This window comes from Branchiostoma lanceolatum, chromosome 15, assembly GCF_035083965.1.
Source record: "Branchiostoma lanceolatum isolate klBraLanc5 chromosome 15, klBraLanc5.hap2, whole genome shotgun sequence".
NCBI lineage: Eukaryota > Metazoa > Chordata > Leptocardii > Amphioxiformes > Branchiostomatidae > Branchiostoma > Branchiostoma lanceolatum.
The window spans coordinates 800,216-817,466 of NC_089736.1; the positions used below are offsets into that span (position 1 = coordinate 800,216).

General features: G+C 43.9%; 1 protein-coding gene across 1 annotated transcript in view; it reads right to left on the reverse strand.

The window, feature by feature from the left end:
• The window catches only part of LOC136420988 (titin-like), a 71,233-nt gene that overhangs the window by 46,249 nt on the left and 7,733 nt on the right, over positions 1–17,251 (reverse strand). The window contains exons 14-40 of the mRNA XM_066408130.1: positions 16,926–17,204; positions 16,357–16,537; positions 15,844–15,965; positions 15,318–15,477; positions 14,840–14,982; positions 14,535–14,700; positions 14,067–14,187; positions 13,526–13,672; positions 12,761–12,914; positions 12,107–12,261; positions 11,634–11,781; positions 11,137–11,270; positions 10,302–10,473; positions 9,632–9,782; positions 8,630–8,766; positions 7,913–8,048; positions 7,265–7,431; positions 6,710–6,893; positions 5,937–6,052; positions 5,336–5,510; positions 3,895–4,025; positions 3,352–3,496; positions 2,887–3,010; positions 2,012–2,199; positions 1,568–1,692; positions 913–1,072; positions 288–430 (exon numbers count right to left, since the gene is read on the reverse strand). Of these exons, the coding sequence (XP_066264227.1) occupies positions 288–430; positions 913–1,072; positions 1,568–1,692; positions 2,012–2,199; positions 2,887–3,010; positions 3,352–3,496; positions 3,895–4,025; positions 5,336–5,510; positions 5,937–6,052; positions 6,710–6,893; positions 7,265–7,431; positions 7,913–8,048; positions 8,630–8,766; positions 9,632–9,782; positions 10,302–10,473; positions 11,137–11,270; positions 11,634–11,781; positions 12,107–12,261; positions 12,761–12,914; positions 13,526–13,672; positions 14,067–14,187; positions 14,535–14,700; positions 14,840–14,982; positions 15,318–15,477; positions 15,844–15,965; positions 16,357–16,537; positions 16,926–17,204 (4,164 nt within the window). The remainder of the gene's footprint in view (positions 1–287; positions 431–912; positions 1,073–1,567; positions 1,693–2,011; positions 2,200–2,886; positions 3,011–3,351; positions 3,497–3,894; positions 4,026–5,335; positions 5,511–5,936; positions 6,053–6,709; positions 6,894–7,264; positions 7,432–7,912; positions 8,049–8,629; positions 8,767–9,631; positions 9,783–10,301; positions 10,474–11,136; positions 11,271–11,633; positions 11,782–12,106; positions 12,262–12,760; positions 12,915–13,525; positions 13,673–14,066; positions 14,188–14,534; positions 14,701–14,839; positions 14,983–15,317; positions 15,478–15,843; positions 15,966–16,356; positions 16,538–16,925; positions 17,205–17,251) is intronic.

The window sequence follows — 17,251 nt, forward strand, 5'->3', positions numbered from 1 at the left end:
ATTTTCGAACATGATATAAAGCAACGACTGGAAAATGATTTATCAGGTAATTAAAGCAGCAGAGCTATCAAGTATGGTGATGACATGTTTATTTGTTCATTTCTGTTTTATTTAGCCAGGGCAGCCCATCTCAGCCGAAGGCACTGCTTTACACTGGGGCCCTGTTGCTTAACAGGAGCTAACACTAAAACCATATTGCATCAACACTGAAACACAATAAACTTGAATGCCAAGTGTACATTGCCTAGTATTATTTGAATAGTAGTTCTCTCAGGACGTGTACTTACTCGGCAGTTCGAAGCACCTGGCGCCCGTGATGGGCTCGCTGGGCGGTCCCACGCCGATGGCGTTCGTCGCCTTCACCTGGAAGTCGTAGTCCACGTCATCCCTCAGGCTCTTCACCTCCCAACGGCTAGACGTGAACGACTCCCTGGAATGTCAAGAGATACATCTGGTGTAAGCAAAACGGTGATGGTGTAAACCTATGTTTCGTACTGATTCATTATACACTCAGGTGCTTTCAAAAATATGTCTTATAACATTGAAGCGAACAAAGAGAGATCTGAATGGGGTTAAACTTTATTCATTTCGAAGAGACAACGTCATAAGCTTTGTGTACACAATGCTTGAAAATTTCAATAATCAAGACTTGCTCTTTTGAATGAATTGTTAAGTGTTTGTTTGGTAGTCATATTCAAATGGCCTCCCAGAAAAGCAGTATAAGACGCTGCCCTGGCAAACGACAACATAAAGAAGATGATAGCAAAAGCAGAAGGGTATATTGACTTGTTGACTTTGCGCCACTCAGTGTCAAGGGGTTTCATAAAAAGCAGTGCAACACACTTAAGAAGCTACCATGGCAAAAGACAACAGAAACAAGATGACAGCTTAAAACCAGCAGGGAACACTGACTTGTTGACTTGTCTCCACTCGGTGTCCTCTGGGCCCTTCATCTCCACGAAGTAGCCCAGGATCTTGCTGCCGCCGTCCTCGCGAGGCGGGTCCCAGTCCAGCAGGATGCTGTCCTTAGACGTGTCCTCGACATCCAGCATCAGTGGGGGGCCAGGGGGAGCTGGGGGTGAGAATACAGGTGAGAATACAGGTGAGAATACAGGTGAGAATATAGGTGAGAATACAGGTGAGAATACAGGTGAGAATACAGATGAGAATACAGACTTCGTTTAGATTGTGAAACTGGTGCTCATTCACATTTATGTTACCTATAAGTGTGTGTTTGAGAAGACGTGGATTGGATATTGAAGCATTTTGCTCAGAGACATACACAATTGATACTATGCAACATGGACAAGCAAATAACTCTATTTTTATTAAGTTAAGTGTATATATTGGGTGTCATGTATATTCTACAAAGCCTTGTAAATAGGAGCTTTTCCTCTTGAGTAGCAGTTTTGGGCGCAAATATCCTCTAAGATTTGCAATTTCGATGTGGTGAGAAATACAGGGCAAAAGGTCTAGATACAGAAATAAAACTGACAAGATATATGATTCTAAAAAGTAAAGATACTGCTGACTTAACCTAGCATAGAGAGCCTTGTGTAATACTTACAGAGCGGTGGTTGGCAACGAATCTTGCCACTCAGCGCATTCTCGCCCTCGCCGATCTCGTTGACTGCACGTACACGGAACTCGTAGACCATTTTCTCCACAAGTTCCGGTGCAATGCAGGTCGTCCTGTTGGGAAAACATTTAATGTTCATTGACCAAAATGTCTCTTCCAAATTGAAGTAAACCTCGAGAAACTATTCTGCACCTTACAGTGTACCAAACGGATCATATTCCCAAACTTTGCCACAATGTTGCAGTCTTTCCTTAGTAGTGTTACTAAATATTTTCCACAATGTTACAACATTTCTGCTCTTAACTGTGGTGCTAAATTTTTGAAAGAATGTCGCAATGATCCCGTACCTAACAGTGTAACTAAATTTGCCACATTGTTGCAATGCTTCAGTCCTTAACAGTGTTGCTACATTTTTGCCACGATGTTGCGTACCTAACAGTGTTGCAGACGGATGCCCAGGCTGCACGTTTCGCCTCGCGCTTCTCCACGATGTAGTGCGTGATCTTGGCGCCGCCGTCGTCCTCGGGCGGGTCCCAGTACAGCGGGACCATGTCCGAGGTGATCTCCTCAGGCTTGCTGCGCAGGTTCAGCGGCACGCTCGGCTTGTCAACCACACGCACCTGAAGATGGAAATGAAATTGTATCCAGTTTACGTTGATGAAAGTCAGACATCCAGGTAGTAAGATACGCCAAAAATAATTACTCAAGCAACTGGATAGAATTTTGAAACAGTCAGACGTTTCAGACAGCATCCACTGTCTTTCGTCAGTGACTAACGATAGGACTGAGAACACCAGGTTTTATACCAAAACTCTGAATAGGTATGTTAATGAGGTTAAGACCCAGTTTAGTTTTTTATAACTTGTCCTCTTCGCCACTGATAAGTCATAAGGACATGCCTGTACTTCAGGTTACTGTAGAAATCTAAATTCACTGGTCCTGACAAGGGAGAGAAACGTACATTGTACATACAGTTGACCAATCCAGTTCAGCTGATTGAAAAGCTTATTTTCATTTTAAACTGATCCTATCATGAATGACACATGCATGTAAAGTATCCCAATAGGCAGCTCAACTGTGCTGGGGGAATCACTGGGGATATAGTGAACACTAAGAGCACAACGGTTTCACCTGTTTTGTTGGGTGCAACCTTTCCACTAGCATAAACGTTGGACACATGCATGTACAGTATCCCAATAGGCTGCTTAACTGTGCTGGGGGAAATCACTGGGGATATTGTGAACACTAAAAGCACAACGGTTGAACCTTTCCACTAGCCTAACCGTTGTGAACACCTGAACACGCACCTGTACGCGGCACTCCTTCTTCCCGCTGGGGTTAGAGATGCGGCACATGTACTCGCCGGCGTCGCTCTTGTAGCAGTTCTTGATCAGCAGGGTGGTGCTGATGGCTGTGTTCTCAATCAGAGTCCTGGGGTGTCATAAAACATTACATTGAGTTGCTGATAGAATGTTCAACTGAGTGGTGTGTGCAACTTAGTTTGCATTTCAATATTTGACCACATCACCAGGAAATTCTTCATCGCTAGCAGCGCAAAAATCGATGTTAAAACAGTTTGAATGGAAATAAAACAATTTTGCCATGGAGGCATACAGTACAGATGCTGAGGCAATTATGCAGTTTTAGATTCCTGGAGCACTCTTTAAATTGTTTCAATTCATTTTCAACAAGACACTCAGTCTACTTGTTCACACATTGTTTCACATGTTAATCTTTACTTCTTGTGGGTTCTAAAAGCAGCGACAACGAACCTTCCATGAGTCTTCTGGCCTTCCTTGAACCACTCTATCTTGGGCTCGGGGCGGCCTCCGATCATGACGGGGATCCGGAGGACGGTGCCGGCGCGGAGCACATACAGCTCCTTGAAGGACGCGTCCAGGTTCAGCACAAGGGGCTCTGCAGGGGGGGTACAGAGAACATTTGTGAGAATGGTTAGAAACTAGAAAAACCTGCACAACAGTGTACGTAATCATGGGTTTAGAAACCCTTACAAATCGGAGGAAATCCGAATGACTATGTAAGGGAAGATCAACAGATTCCTTAGTACAAAGTATAATGGCCTGACGAGGATGTAAAAGTTTAGATTACCCAAGAGGTATTTCCTTCATAATAATGACTCTATCAGTATGAAAGATATTGATACTATGACAAAAAATGGCGTGTACTTATGTCAATGTTCTAGGTTTTATAGAATACAAGTGTAACAAGAGCAGGGTTTTGGATATCACGTCCTTGCTGTGAAGTTAATGACAGGTTCGAACAAGAAGAGGAGTTTAGATGGGGTGATGACGTACCTTCCCGCTCCTTGATGAGGATGGTTCCGGGCACAGGCTCCCATGGACCGCGTCCGGCACGGTTCACTGCGCAGGCGCGGAACACGTACTTCTGTCCGGTCAGCAGGCTTGGAACAACCAGCTCCAGGGACCTGAAACAACCACTTCCGGGTTATCACACAACCACTTCCGGGGTACACCACAATCAATCACAAGAGGTCATCTACTATATCTATAACTGCAAGGTTCAGCTTAGAAATAAAGTATATAATTGAATCTCACTGGTATATTGATATCTTGTATTCATTTTTTGCAGGATCACACCTGTACCATAGGTAGGACATTGATCATTTTTGTGGCAATGCAGCTGAATTTTCCTAGCAACTAATCAAATTCTAGCCCATTTCATCACATCTAGTTGCACGTTACCATGCACGAACTCTTTGCATTAACCCAATTATGTTAGATCAGTAAGTATGGTTTCCAACTGGAGACAGATTGCAAGGCTGCAACCTGAAGGCGAAAGAAACGCGTTTGATGTTGCTGCAAAGGTATCCTCGCCAGCTAGGGGGCGCTGGGAGGAGGTTGAAAATGCAGCTTCGAAGCTCAAACCTGGATAACTAGAAGTCTCATACGATAGATAAATTGTCTGAGCGTGCATGTCAAAAATACCGAGAATCCTTTATAAATCATTCATCTCTGTGACGGGTCTTAAAAATATAACACGGTCTATGAGTCCATGCATGTGGCGTCTTCACTACTTCAACACAACAACGATTTCCATTTCAAAACATGCACAACTCAAGCCACTACACCAGCTATAATACACTGCAAGATCAACGTTTCTGACAGCTTATGGTTTTGTAGAGTGAGCAAAAAGTGCTAATTTTTCATGCATAAGTTCCACATTTGATGAGCCCCGCATTTATGTCATTCATACTTATACATCAATTATACTTGTCAAATAAGTCTAAAATGGTAAAGGGGATATCTATATAATCTAGTCTAGATGTCTGTGTCTGCTAAATGTTTGTAACAAATGTTGTTTCCCCAAGAACACAGGGAACCACAGGAGCCCCTGCTGGCAAGGGAAACCTGCTGTTCTCGCTACCGATGGTGGGCCTGGCCAGAGACACGAGCACTGGCAGGCGTATGCTTGGAGCTTAGGGATGCTTCATACATGCAAATCACACTAACACAAGTAACAAGTACGTTGCTAGTTATCAATCAATCAATCTTTTGATTGATACATATTTGTAAAATCTGTTTAACCTAGCATTTAGGAGCAGTAACTATTCTTCCAAAAGTACAGAAATGCAGTTTTGATAACATTAGCAGAGCGGGAATGTCAGTATTCTTAGGCTCAGTGTTAATCTATTGTTTTTAAAGATATGTTCTATTCTGTTAAGTTTGATGTGTACAAGGTGTGTAGAAAGTGAAAGTTCTTATGTCATGTCCTCACCTGTGCATCTCAGTGTCGTGACAAGACGTCCAGAGGTCGCTGTCCGCCTTGCGCTTCTCTATGATGTATCCCAGAATCCTGCTGCCCCCGTCTGTTTCCGGTTTCTTCCAGCGAAGCGACGCGCTTGAGCGGGTCACCTCGTAACACTCGGGGTCAATAACAGGGCCGGGCGGGTCTGGGAGGGGGCGAAATTATAACACTTAGACACGTAAACATTGTAGAAAATCCATTCAAATGTCCTCAACCCACCATTGACAATATGCAAGTAGCTCAAGAAGGATCAACAAGGTCTAAAACACGCATAAACAGGCCCCGGTAGGTCTGGAATGGGGGCAAAATCATCAGACTTAGACACTTTGTACATTTTTGTCTTTTGTCATTGTTCGTCTTACTTTTTAAAGTATATAAGTTCATAAATATAAACATTTTGATGTAAATTCTGTCTAATCAACTGGAATGTTTGACGTGCTTTTAAAATTGTACTTGTTTAGACATGCAAAAAAATCAATGCTATTCAGTTGTGTCCTCCAAGACATGTCTGCCAAGTTGATTTTACAATAAAGATTGATACACGAAGAGATGGCTTGGCGGGTCCACTCACCGATGGGGTCCTCGGCCTTCTGCGGGCGAGACGGGGGTCCGGGCGGGCCGACACCGGCGCGGTTCTCGGCCTTCACGCGGAACACGTAGTCCATCCCCTCCAGCAGGCCGGTAATCCTGGGCAACACAAACGGTACAACGTTAGGATCATGATCTCCATGGGCATGAAACTGTAGTCTCTACGTGTTGTCACCACAGATGTTACAACGTTACTATCTATACATATGTGTAACTGTAGTTTATAGTAGGCCAGTAATCCTGGGCAACACAGATGTTACAACGTTAGGATCCAGGTACATGAAGGGTAGTTCGTAGCAGTATTAAGGAATAACTGTGAAATGAAAGTCAGTTTTGACTGACTGACTGTAGATCTCATAAGCACAGCATTCGTAGGAAACGGACCCGTCCTTGGTGCTGAAAACCATCCATACCTACATACAGAAGTTAACAGAACAGATATACCAATTTTCCATCATCATAACCAATTTTCCATATACTCCTTTTGGGGTTATCCTCAGCCAGATGTAATTTTTTTCAGCTTAATCTGAATAAGATCCATTATCCTTGCTCTGTATACTGATAGCAAAATTATTATTTACATGTGTTTTACGCAAGATATCAAACCGAGCCTGCGGAATTGCATTTTAAGTTCTGAACATAAGTTATCCACTAGTAGGAGGATCCGTTGCTTTGTCTCTGTTGATGTATACATCATTACTCTATTGCGTTATTTATTGAAATGGTAATAATAAAAGAAAGAACACGCTCCCCTACCTGTGAGTTTTGTCGGGGATGGGCTCCTGGTTGACCGGCAGCCAACGGGAAGCGTCCTTCTCCTTCTTCTCCAGGTAGTAACCTGTGACCTTTGACCCTCCGTTGAAGGGCTCGCGCCAAGTGGCGGTCATGGCGTTGCGGCGGATGTCGGAGATAGACGGCGCGTCAGGTGCATCAGGCACACCTGGGGAATTATACATAAACAATGAACAAACAATGAACAACACAGCGGAATACAATGCGATGAAATTTGAAAAAAAAACAGTGTCATCGTTAAGTTGGATATTTGTCACATATATACAGCTCTTTATAAGGTATTTTTACAAGAGTATTCATTAGCTAAGAAGAAAGGTACAGAGTTACCAATGACTTTGCAAATTTTCATAGCTAAAACAGCTGCCACTAAGAATACTCATTCTTCAAAGTATATAATTCTCATGTTCTATTAAGTTGCTGACTATGATGAAATTCAACACCAAGTTTACTTATGTCAGCATCAAACTGTTTCTCAATCATAGCATGTGCAAGACTAGTTGAGGGATGTAACGAACTTACGGTAGCGCCATCTGGCGACAATCGGCATGGTGTCGTTGGGGCGGCCGATGCCGATCTGGTTCTCGGCCTGCACACGGAAGACGTACTCGCTGCCCTCCAGCAGGTTCGGGATGTGGATCGTCTGTTTGGCCACGGGGTACGCCTCGGCAACTGGGGCCCACACGTTCCTGCAAGGGTGAGGAGTTATATCATTAGATACGGCCACGTCAATTTATCTTCTTGGTTCTCAGACATATCAAAGTGAAAGTATAGCAAGCAGATATCATCAAAGCAGAGGGCTAGGAGGTAAAGGTAAATGTGACTGTATTAGCCCCATAAAACGACGAAAAGTATCGCAAGGGTGAGCATGATAAGATTAAGCAGATTTCAAGGTAATGACAAAGGAATACGAAATAAGGCACTTAGAATTAAGTTTTTTCGTGAAACCACAATGGAAACTAGCCTTGTCCTTGGTGCTGAATAGGGAATCAGTGTTGTATTGTTTACTATAAAATGTAGTTTCGTTTCTGTTGTTTGCAAGAGACTTGTAACTTGTTTGGAGCAAATTCTTACAGGTCATGTTGCACCAGCCGTGGAGCTGGAATATCATGGAAATCCAAAGCTTGTAAAAAGGAATTCCCCCTTTAAAGCTCTCGGAGAAATGTTTACCTGGCCGTTTCCTTCTTCAAGACGACGTAGTTCAGCACGGGGCTGCCTCCGTCGTCCTCTGGAGGCTCCCAGTTCAGGATGGCGTAACTGTTGGTGATCTCGTCAATCTGCAGCTTCCTGGGCGGGCCGGGCTTGGCTGTGGGGCATAACAAGAAACGATTGAATTTCTTATCACTTTTTATCATTTTTAAAATAAGCAGAAAATCTGATCATTTTGATAGTTGTATGAAGAAGTACTGAGACTGCTTGCTGTTGCTGCTAGAACCGTATTTCTTAATGTAATGGACGTGCACGTTGAAATGCCATTGATGCTGAGGCGTACAATTATACACTGCGTATCTCTTCCTAGTATTTTTCTGTGTGCTACAAACCGTTTCTATAACTTGTATAAAGAAGAACTATTCGTTACCGTTCAGTACTGAGTACCCCTTCTACTGTATAATGTTAGACTATGTTCACTACTTAATGATGTAAGGATCAGCCCCTTACCGTTAAATACTGGGTACGTAGACTGTTTAATCATTGAAAACTATTTACGACTTGTACAACACAAGGATCAGCGCCTTACCCAACACGTCCAGGTTAAGTACTGAGAAGCTGGTGTATTACGCCGAAGAGCTGTTATACCGACTATAAAGATACAGATACAGAGACCACTTCTGTGCTGTTAAAACTGTCTTCACTACTTGTAAAATGACATAAGGATCAGCCCCTTACCCAGCACGTTGACTTTGATGGAGCTGGACTTCTTGCCGTGCTTGTTCTGCACGGTGATGCTGTACTTCCCGCGGTCAGACCGACGGGCGTTCAGCACCTCCAGGCGGGCCTTGGGCGGGTCGCACGACATGATCACCCTGAGGGACGAACATAAAACTTTAGTAATGCTCTCTGGTGGGTCACACGACATGATCACCCTGAGGGAAGAACATGGAACTTTAGGATTGCTCCCTGTGTCTCATCTAAATGAAAAATAACGATCTCTCACGACATGATGACCATGAGGGAAAAACATAGAACTTCCTGTGTCTCGCTTAAGTGTTAACAAACATATCTCGTGGAGGTTTAGAACGTTTTATAACTGGTAGAAATGTTTCCCTTTTGACTGCGCTCGAGATTTAGAGAACGACCATTTTGACTACATGATTGTCTATGTATCAGCATAAACCCTTCCAACATGTTGAACAGTATAGTCTAACACTAGACATTCTGATTGATACATAACGTATTGGAAGCTGCGATAAAAATGCTTATAGCGGGCCGATTCCTTACCTCTCGCTGGCCTCCAGAATTCTCGCAGTCATGCCGACCGCGGGGGTAGAGGCACGGGAGGACCGCGGGCTAGGAGCGAGAAAAGCAGGGAGCGTCAAGCAGCGGGCAAAGCAAGTTACAGCAAAATACTCAAGTGAGCCATAACATCAGCGTAAACTGCATCTATAGGGCTAAACCAAGAAGCCGTTTACAACAAAACATACTTTATATGTAGCAGTTCCGTTATGGCACTGAATATTACAACAACGGAAAACTGGTTCAAACATCTTACAGTAAGCAATAAAAGGGTGACAGCTTTGCAGGGTTTGTTGGCATATGCAGCTCCTACTCTGAACTATTAGGAAGTGTCTCCTTCTTGGACTAAATACGGTAGCATTTGCTCTATAGATCTAAAGCCCCACTAGTTAGTGTCCGGTTAGTAGATCTGACAGAAAAGACCGCAGCTCCCACCTTCCGCTGTCGGTGAGGGCGTTCTCGTCCGCCGCCCAGGTGATCTCCAGGTCCGGCTTGCCCTTGATGCGGGCGCCGATGTCGATCGTGCTGCCCTCCTTCACGGTGAGGGTGTCGCCGAGACGGAGGTCAATGTTCACATCCGGTTGTTCTGTGGCGGAGGGAAAAGGATAACAAAATTCATCAGAAAACTGCTGGTTCGCCGTACATTGGACATCTTCTATATATCATACTACTAACCTTTAGCCTGCTAATTCAGCTGTTTGGCACCAAATTTGTGGTTTTGGGGTAAGTCAGCACGGAGATGGTTGAAGAGACTAACAAATATAGAAATTGTTCCTTTCAGTGCCATTAAGGCTAATTGTGATCCAAGTTATTCTTTGGCAAGTACTGTTTTTCATTTCATTTTTTCATTTAACCAGAAGACACACTCAGGTCTCTTGACCTGTTTTTCAGGCTCCCTGGATACAAATACAATTCACAGACAATGCACAATGATGAACTTGTATTCATCAGATCCGATCGCAAACGTTTTATCTTCCGGAGCAAATATTTGGGTCGCTAAGGATCCGGGAGTGTGGACAACTGTTGCCAACACACCATCACTTTTAAAAACAAATAGTCTTATTTTTCGAGATATGTACAGAGGGAAAGAGAAGGAGACCCTTACCGATCTCGTCCTTGACCTGGACCGCGCGGGTGTTGTTGTACTTGCCGGTGCCGACCTTGTTCTGAGCGGCCACCTTGAACTCGTACTTGTCGTTCTCAATCAGACCCGTGACGATGAAGCCCAGGTCCTTCAGAACGTAGTCGTTACACAGGTTCCAGTCGTCGATGTCATCCTGAGGAAAAGAAACAACAGATCAGTTATCGTCTCGTAATGTTGCGCATGGCATTGTTTCGTTTGATGTTATCCTAGAATCTTGGCTATTGGCATCTTCAGGTTTTAATATTTGCTGTTGTAACTTCTTATGCCTTTAGATTTAACAATTATTACAATGGATCAACATATTATGGGCTAAAAGGATTACAAGAACTAGGTTTATACGATGACTTGTTAAAACAGTCACACCTTTAAAGTGAATCAAGATTACACTGCAAACTGATTTTGTGAAATTTCTTCCACTTTTCTGCTCAATGCTGCTTATCTTAGCCTGTGTTACAAACTCTCTTGCTGTCAGGGGCTGGTTGGCACTCATAGGAGCCTGACAAGGGCCGCTTCAAGGCATAATTTAGTCATGCTACTACCCATCTCGACAAAAACGAATGTACTGTGAATATGTTATCACTTTTAGATAAAGAGAGCATAATTGGTGGTTTCTAAACTAGAGTATGTTTATTTTACCTTCAGGTTGGCCCTCCTAGGGGCCTTAAAGTGGAAGGGCTGCCTGGAAACATAATCTAGTCAGGCTACTGCCTATCTCTACAGAAACGAATGTACTATGTTATCACTATGAGAGAAAGGGAGCATTATTCGTAGTTTCTAGACAGTATTCTTATTTTACCTTGAGGTTTCGGCTCTCCACGATGTAGCCCGTGATGGGGGAGCCGCCGTCGTACTTGGGGCGCTTCCAGACCAGCTCCACCGTCTTCCTGGTCACCCGGGTGATGTCCAGGTGCTCAGGCATGTCGGGGGGAACTAGGGTATAAATAAAAGACATAACGTCAGTACTTGGCAATGCGGAAACCTCGTGCAAAAGTTTAAAGACAATACCATTTATTCATTTACTTTTTGCTTTGGCTGTTCAGCACGCAGAGCCAGGGCTGCTCAACTAGCCTGTGTTCCGTTTTGTTTTTATTCATCATTGGCATAAATATGCATTCTTTAATGATCGAACGTTATGATGAAAGTAATGATGAGAATTGACTTCGTGAAGTATTGACATCTTTAAAGAAAATATAATTCTAACCCAAATGACGATTCTAGGTCTTAAATTTTTTTCCTTTTCTATCTCTTGCTAAAAATGAAAAAAAAATTGACAGACGAAGACTCGTAACTCACCGATCGGGTCGGAGGCGGTGACGGGCCCGTCCGTCTCGATGAAGGGGCCGATGCCGTACTGGTTCTCCGCGGCGACGCGGAACAGGTACTGGTAGTCTTTCTCCAGCCGCGACACGACGATGTTCTGTCGGGCAACGTTGGAGCTCACCTGGGGGTTGGAAATCAGACAGGATGTGTGAAAAAACAACCACATTAATCCAAAATCCCGTCAAGGGCTATCTTGGATGCTTATGATGAATTCCAGACAGGATGTGTGAAAAAAAGACTGCTGCAAACCCAAGTCCTGTCAACAACTAACCATGAAGTTTTCGTGCGTTTACAAAGGTTTACAAAGTTAAAACGTTTGGGGCAAATTCGTCACATTGTAGATATGCATACTTCTTATATCTTCAGAAATGTGTGCAATTTCAGCCTTTCTGTGCAAGTTTCTTACAGAGCTAAGCTGCAAAGAACTTCAAGGTAAAGACGCCCACCTTGTACCAGCCCTTCTGTCCCACGATGCGCTTCTCCACGATGTAGTTGGAGATCTCGCTGCCGCCGTTGTCGTCAGGCATGCCCCAGCTGAGCGGCACGGCGTTCTCCAGAACACGGCCCACCTTGAACGGCGTGGTCGGTGGTCCGGGCGGGCCTGGGGGAACGAGAATTGTGTCATTATTTGTATATTATACAAATACTTAACGTTTGGAACCGCATCTGTAAGCAGCGACACCTAGCTGCAATGCAAAGTTAACCAGTCATAATTGTCCTGAGGAAGGTGCCACACCGAGACTTAGGTGTGAATAAAACATTTGGTTGTGAACAAAGAATTAATAAATAAAATGAGAACTCGTTTTCAAAATGATTCCGGACACATTATAATTTCACTTATTTTCTCAGCGATTCAATTTCAAGGTAGGATAGCGAAGAAGGGGTTTGTTGCGTATTCAAGTTTGTGGTGGAAACAGCGCTGTTGCACAAAAGCACATATTTGCATTGTCATGATTTTGCTATTTTTGAAGCATTTTTGTTTACATGTTCAGTATGGTAACAATTTAATAAACAATCACAGTGAAAAAACAATGCACATACAGTGTTGTTGATATTACTAAAGACTTCATCTTCAAGCAGAACAAGTGAAAGTGACTCACCGACGACCTTGACCCTGATGTTGACGCTGACGTCGCCCAGAGGGTTCTCCAGGTGCAGCGTGTAGCGTCCTGCGTCCTTCTTCTCACAGGGAGAGATCACCAGCGTGTGGGAAATCTCCGTGTTCTCAGTCTTCATACGGTCGCTAACAAGCGGCTGGGAGGGGAAAAAGAACACGTTTATCTAAGACTCCATTGCTTACAAACTATATCATTGTTACTTAGAAAAGACTACAAAGATCATCTAAACTGTTGGTACATGTTCTTGGGAAATCTCCATGTTCTTAGTCTTCTTGCGATCGTTAGCAAGCGGCTGCGATGGTAAACAGTCGCCCCTTTACGTCCGTATATATATGTTAATATTATCAAGCCACTAAATTCACTTGTCTTGTCCTTTGCAAACACAGAATCAGTTAACTATGTTCGTTAGTGCTCTGTCCTTTATTTCCAATTGTTTATTCGTACTGGTCAGTTGATTTGTTACTAACTTATGTATTCGCAGACTGCCGATAATCCGATTACTATTGGGCTTTGCAGTATAAAAGAAGCGGACGAAGAAGAAGTGTATCCTGTCGTACAAGTCTGTTGAAGGCCTATATATACATATATACTCGTAGGGCATGTGTTCCTTCTACAGTAAAACGTTGGTTGGTTGTTGTGAATCACACATACATCGACAGTTTCAGTGCTTTACTAGAAAAATGACTTTAGACACTTAGTAAACCACCGTGGCTGATTTTTCTGAACACAGAAGTGTTTCAGTCCCACCTGTCCGTTGAATGCCCACTCCATGGAGGGCCTGGGCTTGCCCTTGATGAAGACGGGGATCCTGAGCGGCGTGCCCACCTTCACTATCATCAGCTCCTTCACGGAGGCGTCAAGCTCGTAGTCCGGCATCTCCGTCGGGTCTCTCACCTGCAATAGACAACAACCACACTTATTGTTTAGCTCCGAAGTTTCTTCATTCTTTTGATTATTTCAATGGATTTCTTGAAAAACAATAGTCACTGAACGTGTACCCAAACTATGGGGCATAATGTGCTTGTTATATACCTGTAACTATGTCTTTGGAACTTTGAGCCTGTGCGAAATGGTAGAGAGCATAGGCTCAAAATTCCAAAGACATTTTCTTCACATAGACAGAGGTGCCCAGGAAGACAGAACGCAAGCTATGTGTTATACATACAGTGACTACGGAGGGCAACCTGAAAGCAGAGACGATTCCTGACATAGCTTCTGATCAGCTGACCTGAATAAAACCTGTGGTTCTGCAACTGTACGGTGATGATGCTAATAACAAGATACTGACCTGAGTGATGCCCGGGGTCTCGGCGTTCTCACCCTGCCCTGCAAGGTTCACGGCGCTGACCCGGAAGACATACTTCGTGTTCTCCGGGAGGTCACCCATCGTCAGTTCCTGTCCCACAATCCTATGTAATGGGAACATGGTATGAAATTAGTTCAAAACATACATAGGTGGAACTTGATGTGATTTTCCTTACAGTATAGATTCATTGATCAATTCAATGTTTGAATTAAATTATCTATATCTTAGATATGGCCTACAATTTCAACGCACTTTTTTGTGAAAAAAATGTTGTTTCAGATGTATCTGCTTGGATTTCGGACTGTTACTGCTTTTGAATTTAATTGCAGATTCTTGAACATTAGCATCTTAAAGTATCATTCAGTGCTGATACAATGCCAACCGTGCAGACTTTCACAGGCTCAAAGTACACTAACATCTATTAGATATGATAACTCGCTTGTCACAAACCTCTCGGTGTCGTGGCAGGGTTTCCAGATGTCGGAGTCGAAGCGGCGGCGCTCCACCACATAACCGATGATGCGGGAGCCGCCGTCATCCTCGGGAGGTGTCCAGCGGAGGGATACAGAGCGCCGGGTCACGTCCACAACCTTGGGTGTGGGTGGGCCTGGCAGTCCTGTAGATGGGAAAGAAAATAGTCCCACAGTTATCATATTTTCCTGCTGAAAGGATCAACAATGTTACAAAGGCATGACTATTGGAAAATGAAATTTGTGTAGAGCAATGAAATCATGAGGGATATGTAACAAACTCACTGATTGGTGTAGCCGGTGCCCTTGGCACGCTGGGGAAGCTTGGTGGGCCAACCCCAGCCCTGTTCTCTGCGGCAACACGGAACTCGTACTGTGTTCCTTCTACTAGTCCTGTCACCTTATGGTGCAAGTCTTCAATGGCGAGTCTGTGGCGGGAAACATTGCAATTCAGTGTTAGGGAATGTTGGTCCAATGTAAATGGTGACTGTCTCAGTACTGTGATTTGCTGTAACCTAAAGGCTAGAAGAATCATACTTTGTCAATTAAGGCATAGGGGCCTCTATTTTGATTCCAAAGTTATCAAACCATCTTAGGTATAAAACAGATAAAAAAACAATGTCATATATATATCAAATAAAAAGTATGTCCAGCAGGCAAAGGAAAGTGGACTTAACCTGGTGCAAGGTCTTTCACACACATTACCTATTATGTATTATATACGTAACTTACAAAAAGTAGAAGACCAAAAAACAAGTCTCACCTGTTAATCTGCATCCACCTGGCCCCAGTAGGCTCCTTGCGCTCCAGCCAGTAGCCGGAGACCGGAGCGCCGCCGTCGTCCTTCGGCTTCTGCCAGACGATGTTCAGCCAGTTCCGGCCGGACTTCGTGATTTCCGGTGACTCTGGTGGTCCAGGGGGGCCTGAAGTGGGCAGGAAATAAACTTAGTTCAACTTGTCATATCTTGCGTTCTCTTTTAAATTATCACAGAACTAAGGGTACAGAAAATACATGACTTGTTGAAGAGTGAAACTATATCAAGAAAGATTAGATCAGTAGAAACGGTAAACATGCGTATATGGGAAAAAGAGTTGTAGACATCTTAATCATAGCCAAAACAATGGCAGGAGAGCCGAGATCTGACTAATAGACCTATTAAAACTTGTAGGCTTGTTCACGCTTAGAGTAACAATACAAATGAAGTAACTTTTCGGCATCAAATTTCTATTGGTTACAGGGTTAGGAGAAGGCTGACAATATAGAGCAGAACATGTGCGTCATATCGTACCGTATGGACTCCTGGCCAGTGTAGGTTTGGACTCGGCTGGGGGGCCGACTCCGATGCTATTCTCTGCGCGGACGCGGAACACGTACTCCACGCCTTCCAGCAGTTTGTGGGCAACGATCACCCTGTAGATCACAAACATCATCAGCAGGTTAGTTTATCAATCTCCATTTGACGTGATATTTCTTCAGAATCTTCTGCACAAAAACGTTCACTTGATTTTAGTGTCGCATTTGAAGATAAGACAGATGAGGAAACTAGTTTCTCTCCCTAGCTTCAAAGACACAAAATGTGAAAAATAGAAATAAAAATGACGTGAAACAAAGGCTTTCATTTAAAGTAATTAGACGTTTATGATAAACTGTGAAAACCGTTAATTTAGTTTTTGCTCTTTACATAAGTTTTGTTCTTGTTTGCTTATAGTATGCAATGCAGTCTCTTCTACAATGTAGAACCAGACAGTGATGTATTTGAGGGAAGGACATTCAAAATCAATAAATTCAAATTAAGTCTCACATTTTCTTGGGGTCGATGCTGGCGGAGACCTGTGTCCACGTGACCATGTGTACGTCACGGCGGTCCACCACGTAGTTGGTGATGGGGCTGCCGCCATCTTGGTACGGCTTGCTCCACGTCACCGTCATCTCGTTCGAGAACACGCGGCTGATCTTCACGTCGTTCGGCTCGCCAGGAACGTCTTGGGGGGGGGGGGGGGGAGGGGAACAAAAACAATGTGGTTAAGATCTGTGAAAAGTCTTTTAAAGGAAGACAATCTAACGAGTAAATTGACATATTGCGAGTTAAGAATGGGGTGCATAATTACAAAGCACACTGTAACTAAGCTGAAAGTGTTTCCGAAAAAAGAACAGATGTCGTCTCCACAGTTCATACTACTGATATGGTAAAGATTCTGTGTAAAATCTTGGAGTACTCATGTGGGTAACTTGAAAAACAGAAATCAATTGTATTATTTTGCCAGTAAGATATCGTATGCACAATTACAGAGCAAAAGCGCAAATGTTTTTAAAAACGTATCAGTCAATACGAAATATGCATCCAGTTTGCAGTTCTTCCAAAAAACTCACCCAGGATTGTAACCTTGACCTGCTTGCTGGCAGTGCCGGCCTTGTTGGTGGCTGTAACCTGATACACGCCCTGGTCGATCTTGCGCATGCACTTCCTGATGTCCAGGTTGGACGACGTGGCGTCGTTGACGAGGCTGACGCGGTCCACGGCCATGAGGGGCTTGCCGCCGCGCTCCCAGCTGAGGGCCGGGACGGGCTTGCCGGTGATGCCGGCCGTGATGTTGATGGTGTCCCCGGCGCGCACGGTCATCTCCTCCTGAAGCTTGATGCCTGGGGGAACTGGGAGGGGGTGGAAATAAGACATTTATGTCAGGATAATCATGATT